At 51.5% G+C, this 14,058-nt stretch overlaps 1 protein-coding gene across 1 annotated transcript; it reads right to left on the bottom strand.

Annotated features, from left to right (window-relative positions):
* Positions 1 to 5,701: 5,701 nt before the first annotated feature.
* LOC135829088 (uncharacterized) lies at positions 5,702 to 13,372 on the bottom strand. The gene is made up of 5 exons (XM_065341493.1): positions 12,928 to 13,372; positions 9,548 to 12,759; positions 8,727 to 9,465; positions 6,785 to 6,855; positions 5,702 to 5,752 (listed from the first exon to the last, which is right to left on the bottom strand). The coding sequence occupies exons 1-5, from the start codon at positions 13,370 to 13,372 to the stop codon at positions 5,702 to 5,704; spliced, it is 4,518 nt and encodes a 1,505-aa protein (XP_065197565.1).
* Between the last annotated feature and the right edge of the window lie 686 nt (positions 13,373 to 14,058).

Genomic DNA, 14,058 nt, shown 5'->3' with positions numbered 1-14,058 from the left:
CGGGAAACGCATGTTGGGGAGACGGAACGCTCCTTGGAAACAAGAATTCGGGAGCACAATGGCGAGGCACGCCGTCGCACTCTCGATAAGCCATGGGGTGACCACGTGCGCGACAAACATTCTGGCGAGACTATAGCTGCTGCGGATAGTGTGTTCTCGGCTGTGTCAGTCCTGGCAAGGGCAGGCGACAGAGCAAGCAGAAAACTGCGAGAAGCTGTTGAAATCCGCAACTTGCGGCCGCAAGTAAACACTAATGCTGGCTGGGCACTACTGTGAATATATCGTATCTGGATATTTATATATCACCAATCCCTTTCGCCACCTTTGTAGCTGACACATTTGGCGCAAACACAGCACAGCACAGTATATTTGCTGCTCCGTTGTAGAGTGCACATCATTGCAAACCTGATGAGGGCTATATGCCGAAACGTTGTTTTAACTACGAAAATGTGTTCGAACGTTGCAGTGTAAATAGAAGGGAGCGAGTCCGCTCCATCTGTAATTCAAAAAGAAACATGTTTCCATTATTCCTTGTACTTAGCCATAATGAGAAGGGAACGAAAACGTTCGGTTACTAAATTGACTTTACTGAACTGTGTGGATTGCGCCGGTGCTGACACCATTTCTTTCGAAATTGGATACACCTTCAATTATTTCCTAATGTTATAGAAATTCAGAAAGTGGTGGACATCACGCAACTGCATTGTCAGTAAAAGGGGGTTAGTCAACTGACTTCTGCTCTAGTGCTTTTCCCTCGGCGTATGCGCTGGATGAAAATTATTATATACATGATGTCGAAAAACGTATTGACGTTGCGGGCCCTCACCCATCATCAGAACCATTTTCTGACGATGAGTGACTGGCCCGAAACGTCAATAATTTGTTCGACATCACTAATGAATGAAGTTGAAGACACCACTGCAGCTGTACTTATGGTTGATAAATATGGTGGTTAAAGCATAAGTACAGCTGCAGTGGTGTCTTCAACTGTATTCTCCCGAGTCAAGCTCCGTATGAAGACATCCAAGAAGAAGATTGCCTGATGAGTCCAGCAGGGACGGAAAGTACGTCGCAATCGAGCAATGCTGTTGCTGTGTCATCTTCTATGTGCCATGCGCTACTTGATGTACCAGCCTGCTATGTCGGATACCGCAAACCATGCATCGACTAGGCGCCAGGCGCGAACTGATGGTGGTTGTGGTGGTGAGAAGGAGAGCTCTGTGCCAGAGCGTGTGTTGGCAGGCGTGTGTTTACCGCCATATTGCCAGGTGTGTCTTTACCACCATATTTATCAATCACTAATAGAATAATTTCATACAGCTCATGCGCTGAGTGAATAGCAAAGGGATATAGTGGTTGTCAGTTGACAAACCCCCATTTTACACACTATAGAAAACTTACGTAAAACAACACCAATACCAACAGGAGTGATCAACACAAGTGTGAATTTTAAAAACCAAAGCAAGAGAAATCACGAATGCATGTGCTAATGAAAAAAGAAGAGAGAGAAAAAGATTGACGAAGTAATAAACTTAAACAGCGGTGCATTTCACCTAGAACTCCAGCTCCCTTCTACCCCTGTCTGATCCCCTCCTCTCAGCCTTAAATCTAGCTTATATCTCCCAGTCATCATACCTTATAAGACTATCAGTTCTCTCCATCTTCCTAACCCACGGTGCACTGCTTTTTTACTATTGCGTTATGTCACAATTATCTCAATCTCAAATTCTCCCCATTATCGTTTGCAAATGTGCTCCCCTCTTGGATGCACATGTTCTTTTCTCCTACGTATCGACACACATGAGTAATGATGAATCCGAGACCTTTGGTCGCAGGAGTTACTTTTGCCCCGCCCCGACTTCCATCCAATATGCCACCACCCCGCTTTGCAGCATCTGATGGTTCTGTGGTATTCAGTGAAAAATAAATAAATAAATAAAATAAAAACTCTACCAGCCAAGTTTGGCCACACCAAACATTACACATTACTTGAACCATTTCTACCTAATAGACCAATCCCGAAAAGATTGTCTGGGTTCGTTAAAGGGAGCACGTGTGCAAGCCAGCTCGTGTGAAGTGCATAGTTTTGTATTCAGTTTGTGTGTGTCAGCTCATGGCAGAGGAGAGAGAGACTTTTGCTCGCCGAGCTGAAGCTAAAGGATTTGATGGAGTTCTGCCAGCAGCTAGTCAAAGGACTTTCGGTACCTTAGGCAGTACCTGACGGAGTTTGGAGGCCAGCTAGCTCTCGCTGAGGAGAGAAACATTCGCGTGGCGATCGACTCTCCGTAAAAATAATACAAGCTACATAGCGTCGACCTACTGCAACAGCTACGATTTCAACTAACTTCTCGATCGTTGCTTCACAAAGTTCAACTACCGGTATTTACAAGTTCTGACTGTTATAGTCTGAAGCTGGAGTCTCATCGCCCACCTGCAGGTAGCTTTTGGAGCTGATGGATTTCCCGACTTGGACACATTCCGCAAACTCTCGCAACATTACTACAGTGTATGCTGTGTTTCCGCACGCTCGTGTCGACATGTCACCTATACTGTACATGTACCGGGTCGCGGAGGAGCTTGACGACTTTCGTTGATTCCAGGTTTCCGAAATACTGCCGTCGTCTTCGTTGATGTCGCTGGTGACATTCTCCACTTGCAGGGTGTGCGCATAGTTGTCGTCCCAGAGGTAAAGACTATGTTGTCTTTCGAATAGTTCTTCATCACGCTCGCACGAATGATGTTTCTCATCATGAACTCGTTCCGACGGTGTGACACGGTGATGGTCTTTGGCGTGGCACAGGCTTGGCGAAAACGCTATCTTCTTGTGCAATAAAACATTGATCGGCTGCAGATGAGTACCGTCACTTTGTGGTTGGTCCTATAGGAGGGCACCTGCCAGGAAAGAGGCAGGACTCATCGAAGACGAAGCGCTCGCAACAAACAATAGCACTCGAAATATCTCGTGAGATTTACGGCCTATCGCACAGCGCTCACGGCCTTGCCTACTGTACCAAAGTGAGCTCTACATGTTCGTTGACCTCTTCACACTACTTGTACACATAAGAGCGAAACCAGGATTGTGTCTTAGCATTTCAACTCCAACAGCAGACCATTGTCAGTGTGAGAGAGAAAACTACAAAGGGCTTTGCTTTCTGTCGCATCGTCTCTCTTGCATGCAACTAACGAGAAAAAGGTGGGCTTTGGGCAGCAAAGCCCAGTTAGCTCATGCACACGCATGCTGGTGGTGAAGTGCTGCGAGTGAGTGTCACGTGACTACCTCGTGACTAAGCCGCGTGCGCAGTGTGTGGCCTGTCAAAATTTTATGGACAGTCGTGGAGGCGGCGTCTAATTTTTTGGAGACGAGTTTTGCTGAGCTGTCTTTGTGCGAAGGAGCGTTCTTTGCGTTCTTTGCAATAAATCGCCTGGAGCACAAGTATGGTGGCCTCCGTCGAAAGACGGCCGTCCACATGACCGCACTCTCGCAGTTTACGCCCATCCGGGATTGGGGCACTGCCGCAGAGTTCGAGCGAATTGCTGACTTGCTGCAAGTCGCGATCATAAACCTGCAGGATGTTGGGCGACATGCCGAATTGGCTGCAAGGACATTCTGCGCCCAATTGCAGCAGAAGTTGGGCCCGGAGTTGCTGACCAACTACAACAGATGGCAATGTGACACAGGTGCTGAAAAGTCTGTACCCCACCTACTGCAGTGGGTGCTGCGCGAAGCAGACTTCTGCACGGAGGCGGATTAGATGCTGCACAGCATTATTTGGTTGAGGAAGGTTACGCTTTCTCTCTCTCTCCTCAGAGAGACTCGTATTTATCGGAAGACAGACAATGCTGGCAGGATTCAGGCGCTCTTCAGCGCCATTTACTCTAGCAACGTTGAACGTGAGGGGCATTTCGTCCACGGCAAGACAAGAGTCGCTCAAACGCGGTTTGAAATCTTATAAAATAAATATTTGTTGCATCCAAGAAACGAAATTGTCTCGGGGCCTGGATATCGTGAGGGATGGATATCGTCTGATTTGCTTTCCGCCAGAATGTCGCCACTACGGCCTAGGATTCGTGGTGTCATCAGGACTTTCCAGCAATATCCAGCGATATTGGCAGGTTTCCGACCGAGTCGCGGTCCTGACACTCAAATTATTTGAGAACGATAGCGGTGGAGGTAACGCCAAGGACACGGACAGCGCGAAGGTCGGAGGAAAAGGTGAACTATCAATAATTAACGTGTATGCACCGGCGAGCTCGCGATGCTTGCAGTCGGTCGATGAATTGGATAAATTCTACGACGCACTCTCGCAAGCATATGATACAGTCAAGTCGAGCACTTTGCTGTACATCACGGGTGACTTCAATGCAAAGGCTGGCACCCGCAAAGCAAGAGAAACTACGATCGGCAGTCACGGCAGGGGAAAGCGGAATATAGCTGGCCAGCTGCTCCTGGATTTTTGTGAATGTAACAACCTATTCTTGGCCAACACATCATTTCAGCATCCAGCACGCCACATTACTACCTGGACCGGGTGGCGGAAGGATAGCCAAACACAGAAGGTTGTACCGGTCTACAACCAGATAGATTATGTACTGTGTCGTTCGTCTCAAAAAAGGCTCTTGAGGAATAGCAGAAGTTATGCTGGAGTTGAGCTTACCACTGATCACCGACTAGTTGTTGCTGAGTTGGACCTCTCCAGACTATATGAAGTGCTCCAAGGCAGACAACGAACAGTGACGGGACCAACCTCAGCACCCTCCGTCTCGGCGGACAAGATCAACGTCAAGAAACTTGCAGAGAGCAAGGAGGTTCAATGTCAGTACCAGGAGGCAGTCACGGAGTCTTTGCGGTCACTAGATAAGGAAACATCCTGTCAAAAAACTTATGAAAAAATTATCAACACTATCAGTACGGTTGCGAGCAGCGTTGTGGGGCACGAGAAAAAGCCGCAAAGAAGACAATCGACGGATCCCGAGATAATAAGGCTGTCGAAGAAGCAGAAGGAGCTTAGACTGAGCTGGGCAAGCACAACTAACATTAGTAAACGGGCGGACTTGAAAATTCAACGCAACATCATTCAACATGACATCAGGCGGCGATGCAAAGAGAGCAACGAGAGGAGATTGAACTCGATGGCAGAGGAAGTGGAGAGATTGAAAGATGGTGCCAGAATGTTTAAAGCTGTGACAGTTAGGACAAGAAAGCAAGCACAAAAAGTGGTGGTCGAGGACTCCCACGGAAGAATAGTTGGAAATGCCGAAGAATCCCTGAATATCATTAGAACGCACTTCAGCACGCAATTCAATCGCAACAGTGAGAAGCCCATCGACCCGTTTGAGGGAAAGCCGAGGCCTCTGCAGCGTCCAATAACAGCAGCAGAACTAGAAACGTGCATCGGGCGCCTCAACAATGGCAGAGCACCAGGCCCGGATGGGGTGAATGCGGAGTTGGTGAAGTATGGTGGCGCCGAACTAGCAGCCAGGATCGCTCTCTGCCTCAACCGCATGTTCGAACTCCATAGCCCTATAGATCTAGGAGCAGGCACCCTAATCCCACTGCAGAAGCCCAACAAGAAGAGGGGACCGACCAGTAATTTGCGCCCAATCACTCTGCTGGATTCCGTCAGGAAGGCTGTATCGTTATTGACCCTCAGACGTATCCAACCGGCAGTGAATGAGTACCTTAGCCCTACACACAGTGGATTCAGACCCGGAAGGTCGACGGCGGATGCCGTCTGGGCACACCGGTGGATGGCTGCAATTGCCCAGAAGTACCAGAGCGTAATAGAGATTCACGGAATAGATATGTCGAAGGCTTTCGACACCGTTTCAAGGGAGAAGCTGCTGAGTACCATGAGAGCAATCGTCACGGAGGATGACATCCGACTGGTACGGATATTACTGTCAAACACAACCATATCTGTCCGTCTTGGAAAGGAAGTTTCACCTGATTTCAAGTCCACCATCGGAACCCCCCCAAGGTGACTCTCTCTCTCCTGTAGTATTTGTGATCTACCTGGAATCAGCCTTGAGGGAGATCAGAGTATCGATTCTGCCCAGGCCAATGCGCGACATGGCTCTACCACCAGAAGTGATTTATGCCGATGACACTGATTTCATCAGCCAATCAAGACCCTGGCTGGAGAGCATCGAACCGTATATCATTACTATCCTTGGAGACTGGCACCTCAAGGTCAACGAAGATAAAACAGAAAAAACAACATTGCGCCGGGAAGGAGACCGCCTGGCTGAAGTATGGCGGAAAACAAAAAAACTCGGATCACTCCTCGGCGACGAGGAAGATGTTGCACGAAGGAAACAATTAGCAACGGCAGCCTTCAGAGCGCTATTCACGGTATGGTGTCGTCGATCGATCATCAGCGAAAGTCTACGGCTAAGGCTTTACAACGCGTTTATCATCCCTGTGCTAACGTACAATGGAGGCACCTGGGGACTGACGGCTTCAGCATGGGAGCGTCTGGACACATTCCATCGAAGACAACTTCGGAGTCTCCTGGGTATCCGCTGGCCGCAGGTGATTCCAAACAAAGCCCTGTACGGCAGATGCCACGCAGAGCCCATCAGTGCCCTCATGCGGCGATCCAGATGGGGCCTGTTTGGGCATATTCTTAGACTCCCTCTAAACACGCCTGCCGCCCTCGCTATGCGGAGTTACTTCACCTGTGGGGACAAGGTATGGCGAGGGCGGCCACGGACAACCATCGTGTCCACACTATCCGCGGACCTAGAATCAGCAGGACTGAGGAGTCTGAGGAACTTGGCTGACCTGGAGCACCTGCGGGCCATCGCCGCTGACAGGCCTGCGTGGCGCGAGCTGTGCCAGGATGTACGCAGTAGCTAATGGATGGGACAGAGGCATTGTACAGACCCCGTGCATTTAGCACTTACCATCGACCATGAGCTACAAACCTATCGTCGTTGTCTGTTATTCTTGTTTTATTTTTTTGATCTTTCGAATAGATCCCGTGCATTGAGCACCTATCATCGAACATGAGTTATGTGCCTGTCGCCTGCTGTCTTACATTTAATTTTTACTCTTGTTTATTTTTGTTTTCCTCCCTGCCCACTCTGCCTGTCTTCTGGCACATGCGAATACGTGGACTTACTGTTGACGTAAACGCGGACGTGCGTATAATAATAATAATAATAACAGCATCGCCAACACAACACTGGGCTCCCAGTCACCGCCGTCCGCCAAGCCTTCCAGGTTCGGACCAGCTACGGCGTCTGCGCTAGTGTCATGGCCGTGCGTTGGAGGGTTTGTGACTTGCCTTAGATCAGTCTAGTGGCTAACCAGGTAGAAGACCAATATAGTCGCCATCCAAGTTAGCTAGCTCACACAGAACAACAGGTTTCTAATTCCACTTGAACAGTGTTTATTGAACCATTGCAATGCTGAATCGAAAGAATCAAGCGTGAACAGTCAAAGACCCAAAGCAGGAGAAAGTCGGAGGAGTAGTCAGCTCCCCAAGAGTCGAGGATGAAAAACAGCTCCTTGTATATGCTACATTATGTGATCAAAAGTAGGCAACAGCGAAAAGAATGAGTAAGGATTAATTCAATATTTCAAACAGTCAAAGAGTTGGTGGACAAGCCGTTGATTATTCACTCTCGTTGTAATATCGAAAAGTATTCTTTCTAGACCAAAGAGTGGTATATTTGATAACATTTAATAACGATAGAAATTTTTACGATACTTTTCCAAAAATTTCCAAAAAAAAAAAATTCTATCGTTATTAAATGTTATCAAATATACCACTCTTTGGTCAAGAAAGAATACTTTTCGATATTTCAAACAGTGATGCAATCAGCCAAACTAGGATATAACGTTAGTACAAAGATCAGTACGGGAGCCCGCTCACACAAATGTGAATACAGTGTTTTCCAAATGCTGGCATGATCTTGGCCCGCGATCCGGTGGCTGGGATGCATTGCAACAGGCAGAAAGCGTAGCTATGTCGTTCTCGTGGCTTCACCCAATATGGGCTCTTCCCCCAAACATAGCAGCAGACAGCAATGCCGTGCTCCCTCCAACGGGCCTGCGGTCTAGAGTACGTGAAGTACTCTCTACCCTTTGCGTCTTACGACATGAGAAAAGGCGCCACTCTTGCTCAACTAACAAATGTATCAGCTCCCTTGCAGGATTAAGCGTGGTCCCCTCAAGCTCAACTGTTTTCGTGAGATCCTAGTGCCCCGTGGCACAACCCTCGTCACAGACACAAGCTCCTAATTCTCTTGTTGGTTAGAAGGTGTTCTTTATTGATCTGTCCCTGTTCTCGGGAGTTGTGTGATTATAGGAAAAATAGTGTGGAAAGTGAGTCGGACATGTATGGAAAAGTGTTGTATCGTGCTCTTTACAGTGGGTGCCCAATCGGGCAAAGCACAAACGAAAAGGGTGCCGTGAGTCAGTGCTGTCATGCAGCAACATTCTCCCCCCTGGTTACGAAACGTGGGAGAGTTAACATAAACATGCAAAAAAGAACAGAAGAAGAGCGAAGAAGACTGTATTAAACCTAGCAACCATCGTGTTATTCGAGTAAAAATAGAGGTGGATGGTCCATGGACGCACAAAACAAGAAAAAAGGAAAACAAGAAAAAGAGAAAAAACAGCGCAGCTAGCTGCAGCTCAGAAGTGCGGGAGGCATAACAGCTCTACGACCGCACGTCCAGTACACAAATTTTCGCGGCGGGTCGGCGAAAAACGCTACCTGATGCGGTCTTGACGTCGACAACACGGACAACACCATCGCGGCCTGGATGGACAGCTGAGACGACACCTTTGGGCCAGGAACCCCGTGGTGCATTGTCGTCCGCGATAATGACAATGTCGTTTACGACAAGCTGCTTCGTTTGGCGGTTCCACTTTGTGCGGCGAGCGAGAGTTGGAAGGTACTCGCGAACCCAACGGCGCCAGAACATATCTGCAAGGGCTTGCGCAACGCGCCATTGGCGCCGCAGCGAGACATCTCCTGCCTGCGCGATTCCTTGAAGAATGGCACACGAGGAACTGATCAGGAAGTGGTTTGGAGTCAGGGCCTCGTCGTCGGCGGCATCCAGACTGACATGTGTGAGAGGTCGACTGTTCACGAGTGCCTCTGCTTCTGCCAGTGCGGCCAGGAGGGTCTCCTTCTTGGGATGGCGCTCTTTGAGGATGGCGTGAAGTGCGGTCTTGACGGATCCAACGAGCCGCTCCCAGGCTCCGCCTATGTGGGGTGCCGCCGGCGGGTTGAACGACCATGTAATGCCGTCATGAGAAAGCTGGTCCTGGATGCGAGCTTCATTCAGCTCACGAATGGCCTGGCGGAGCTCTTTGGCGGCGCCTTTGAAGTTGGTTCCGTTGTCTGAGTGGATCACCAGTGGACAGCCTCGCCTGCTGATGAATCGCCGGGCCGAAGTAGTCCAGTCCTGTCTGTGTGAAGGGTCGCTGAAAGGCGTCAGCGCGGCACTCTGGCAGGGCCGACATGATTGGTGGCTGCGGCTTGGCACGGAGATTCTTGCAATGCTGGCACTCGCTCCAGGTGCTTCTTACCGCTGTGCGAATACCGGGTACCCAGTACTTCTGACGCAGCTCGTTCACTACGCGATCCTGTCCTTGATGTAACGACCAGACGTGGTGTTGCTGTATGAGCAGCCTAGTGAAGGCGTGCTTCGGCGGGAGCAAGACAGGTTGGCGCAGGTTCTTGTTTTCAACCTTTGCGTTCCGCACGCGGCTGTCAGAGCGCATGATGCCATTGTCGTCGATGAAGGGTGTCATCTGGACCAGGCGGCTGTCCTTGTTGACTGGCTTGCCAATGCGGAGCGCAGCGAGTTCTTCTGGGAAGCCTTCCGCTTGTGCAGCTTTCCACCAAAGACTCTCCGCGGCTCGTAGCTCGGGGACTGTCAGCGACGGCTTGGCAGTGTCTCTTCCTCCGTGTCTCAGGTGGCGAGTGATGCGTAGCACCCAGGCGGTTGCTCTTACCAGGCGACACCAGCTTGAGAAGCGCTCGATCTCTGGTAGTGCTGCCTTCAGGCTGGGTGGCTCTGAGCTGTCTCCGGCTGCTGCGTGGACGCCACTGAACGCACGCTTCAGCTCGAGATCATCCGGGTCCGGCGTACGAGTCTCCTCGGCGGGCCAGTCTGCTTCGCCTTGCCTCAAATAGTCCGGGCCGCCAAACCAGCGATCGTCCGGCTGCAAGCGCTGGGCAGAGATGCCTCTGGAGAGGTCGTCGGCTGGGTTCAGTCTTGTTGGTACCCAGTGCCACTGATCTACTTCTGTTGTGTCTGTTATTTCCGCGATCCGGTGGGCCACAAATGGTTTGAATTGCCGGGCGTCCGAGCGTATCCACAACAGCACCGTTCTGGAGTCTGTCCAGAATATGACCCGTGGAATTGAAATACGCAGCTGCTCCCGTACGGTACTGGATAGGCGCGAGGCGAGGACCGCAGCCTGGAGTTCCAGACGTGGTATCGAGGCCGGTTTCAGTGGAGCAACGCGTGCCTTCGCTGCAACTGGGGACACTGCCAGCTGAGTACCGTGGTTCTCTACTCTCCAGTACGCAGCGGCGCCGTATGCTTTCTCGCTTGCGTCAGCGAACACGTGCAGCTGGATGTCTGTAGCGACTGCAATCAACGGTGTGTAGCACCGTGGAACTTCTACGGTGGCCACCTGGTCTAGCTCTGCAGCCCAATCTGTCCATCTCATTGCCAGAGATGCAGGGAGTTCATCGTCCCAGCCTATGCCAGCTCTCCACACGTCTTGGAGAAGCATGCGTGCGATGATGGAGTGGCAGGACACCAGGCCGAGTGGGTCGAATACCGACATTGTGTGTCGCAGGACGCTTCGTTTCGTGACTGGTGCCTTTGGATCTGGCTTCGTGCCGCAGGAGAAGCTAAGAGTGTCCTTCGCAGGGTCCCATCGGAGGCCCAGGGTCTTCTCGATGGGGAGGTCGTGGCTGTGGACGTTCACGATTCTTGGTGACCTCAGATCTGATGGAAGGCTCTCGAGGACCGTCGGAGAGTTGCTCACCCAGTTACGGATCACAAACCCTCCCCCCTCGTGGACGTCCATCACGTTGCGAGTCAGTGCTACAGCTTCCTCGGTTGTTGGGGTGCTGTCGAAATAGTCGTCGACATAGTGGCACTCCTCTATGGCCGTCACGGTTCGCGCATCTCCGGAAGCCAAGTCGTGTGCATTGATGTTCTTCGCAAACTGGGCGGCGGTTGGTGAGCAGACTGCACCGAACGTCATGACGTCCATCTGGTACACATCAGCTGGTCTGCTTGCATCCATGTCGTGCCAGAGGAAGCGTTGTGCATGACGGTCTTCGGGACGCATCTTCACCTGGTGGAACATCTCCTTGATGTCTGCACCAAAGGCAACCTCGTACAGTCGGAAGTTGTACAGAACTTGTGTGATCGGCGTCAGGAGGTCCGGGCCGGTGAGGAAGAAGTCGTTTAGAGACTTTCCATGCGACTTTGCCGCGGCGTCAAACACCAGTCGCACCTTGCCTTTCTCTTTGTTGTACACAGGAAAGTGTGGCAGGTACCATGTCCGCTCTGGCTGGTGAGTGGCCTCCTCAGGTGACAGCTTCCGGGCAAACCCCTGTTCCAAATAGCTGTCGATCTTGCTCTGGTAGCCTTGTGCAAGCGTGTCATCCTTCCGCAGGCGCCTCTCCAGCTGCTCGAGACGCTGGGCAGCCGTTGCCTTGCTCCGTGGAAGGGTGATGTTGTCCTCCCGCCAGAGAATCCCCGTTTGCCACCGGCGTCCGGTACGCGTGGTGAGAGTGTCTTGCAGCTGGAGTGCGCGGTCGTCAGCCTTGCTGCAGATTTTCGCGGGCTTGACCCCGAGGGAGTCTAGGGCGAACGACTGCTGGACCAGGTCATGGAGGTCGCTGTCGAGACCCCAGGTGGAGAGGACCACGCCTTCATCGATTCTGCAGCGGTCGGCGATCGTTTTGCCATGAACAACCCACCCTAGCTTGGTCTGTGTAGCTTCGGGTGCGTTTGGAGGGCCCTCCGCGATCACCCGTGGTGCGATCAGGCTGTAATTATCCTGTCCGATTAGGAGTCTGGGCTTGGCACAAGACAGCGTTGGTAGTTCAAGTCCCTCCAGGTGGGGGCAGTTTTTCAGCCGTTGAGGGTTGATTGATTGTGTTGGCAGGTTGAACTTGGCATGAGTGTGGACGTTTGTTAAGGTGAAGCTGTCCTGTCTCTGCCTGCCAGCTACGCTGAATGTTACTACCTTGGAGCTGGACTCCTGGTGCTGCTTGCCATCCGTCCATGACAGCCTCAGGGGCCGCGTTGGTCCTGCAAGTCCAAGTTCCTCCGCCAGTTCGCTTTCAATCAAGGACACTGTTGAGCCTTCGTCCAGGAGTGCGTACGTATCAGCCGCTGTGTCTCCGTTTCGTACCGTGACCGGAATTACCCTCAGCAGCACCCTTCCACTGTGTTCAGACACGTGGGTTGCCGAGGTGTATGTCGTCTCTGACATGCGTCCTAGCGGTGCTACACTTCCGCGGCCATCACGTTGTAGTAGAGGATGGTGGGGTTTGCCACACGAGCAGGCCTTCTCCTCGCATACCCTCGCCAGGTGGCCTTCGCCAAGGCAGCGGAAGCACAGCCGTCTGTCACTAACGAACTGCCGACGGGCGTTAAGTGGCTCCGCGGCTAGCTGACGGCAGCTACTTGTGGTGTGCCCAGCTTTGCTGCAGAATAGGCAATGTGGCTTACCGGCGGTGGCCTCCACGACTTTGAACGTTTGGCCTGTGCGTGGAGTGGCATGAGTGACGTCACATGGGCTCGGCTGAGCGACTAGGCATGCAGCCTTTGCCCTCTGTTGAAGCCAGGCAGAGAAGGTGTCCAGGTGCGGGTCTGTGCTGGTTTTAAGCACGTACTCTCCCCACTAGATCCGAAGCCCCCCAGACAGCTTGCCAACTAGCTCCTTGACCAATTGAGGGTTGTAGAGATGGCCGGTGCACTTTGTGCTTCGCATAGTGGCCACAAGGTTGCGGCACAGGGCGCTGATTTCAATCAGTACCTCGATGGCCTCCTCCGACTTCATGCCTCTCTGTGATCTCGTCTTCAGAATGAGATTCTGGACAATCTGGTCCGGGCGGCCGAACCTCATCCTCAAGATGGAGATGACCTCCCCTACATTGTCGGGGAGAGTCATCATCCCCTGTACAGCTTCCTTTGCCTTTCCGCGCAGCGCCTTTTGCAGTCGTCCAAGGTTCTCCCCTTTCGAGAATCCGCACTCTCTGGTCGTGTGCTCCAGGGCGAAGATGAATGCTGGCCACTCGCCAGCATGTCCAGAGAACTGAGGCAAGTCCTTGGCAGTGGACTGCCTTGCCATGAAATGGTGGGTGGTGAGATTCATGGTGTGTGACTGCCTTGCACTTGTAGGCTACCAGAGCAAGATCGACAGCTATTTGGAACAGGGGTATGCCCGGAAGCTGTCACCTGAGGAGGCCACTCACCAGCCAGAGCGGACTGGGCAAAGCACAAACGAAAAGGGTGCCGTGAGTCAGTGCTGTCATGCAGCAACATCAACAATGTAGTGAGTACAATGCTGACGACTTGTGTTGAAGGTGTTGCCGACGTACGACAACACTTTACGACTCTAGGCCACGAGCTGTAAGCCATGATTGCTCAACTAACGAAGGACTAATTATGGTCGTTACAGAACTCTAGAATATTCCGGAGCCCAGCTTTTGGCTACTGAACTCAATGTGTGGTCGCTTTCACGACGAGTCTGATCCGGGTCATGACAATTCCCCGGCCTCTCAAGAATCACGTCCCGTGATCTCAACCATCATTAAAGTCAGCGAGTCGTGACGGTAACCGCCTAGCTCTCGTTGGCCAAGCCAACTTGTTCAGTACCACAACAGGTACAGGCATAGAGTACGAAATGTGGCTCAACTGGAGGGAAATTTCCATAAAAAAAATCCAACTTCAGCTGAAACTGGTACTGCTCCACTATCGTGATATGAGCCTGGTGCCACTATCGTGATATGAGCCTGGTGCTGATGAACAGCACACAGCTTGTCACGTGCAACTGAATGC

The sequence above is a fragment of the Sycon ciliatum genome, chromosome 13, assembly GCF_964019385.1.
Source record: "Sycon ciliatum chromosome 13, ocSycCili1.1, whole genome shotgun sequence".
In the NCBI taxonomy this organism is placed as follows: domain Eukaryota; kingdom Metazoa; phylum Porifera; class Calcarea; order Leucosolenida; family Sycettidae; genus Sycon; species Sycon ciliatum.
Note: the sequence above shows the minus strand (reverse complement) of the source record. Positions and strands in the feature narration are given on the sequence as shown.

Excerpts from the sequence above, each read along its gene's own strand:
- LOC135829088 (XM_065341493.1), bottom strand. The coding sequence starts at position 13,372 with ATGAATCTCACCACCCACCATTTCATGGCAAGGCAGTCCACTGCCAAG. Across the intron at positions 12,760-12,927 it reads ATTGGTCAAGGAGCTAGTTG|GCCAAACGTTCAAAGTCGTG; the intron begins GCAAGCTGTCTG and ends CTCCACGCACAG. Across the intron at positions 9,466-9,547 it reads TACCCGGTATTCGCACAGCG|AGTGCCGCGCTGACGCCTTT; the intron begins GTAAGAAGCACC and ends CGGCCCTGCCAG.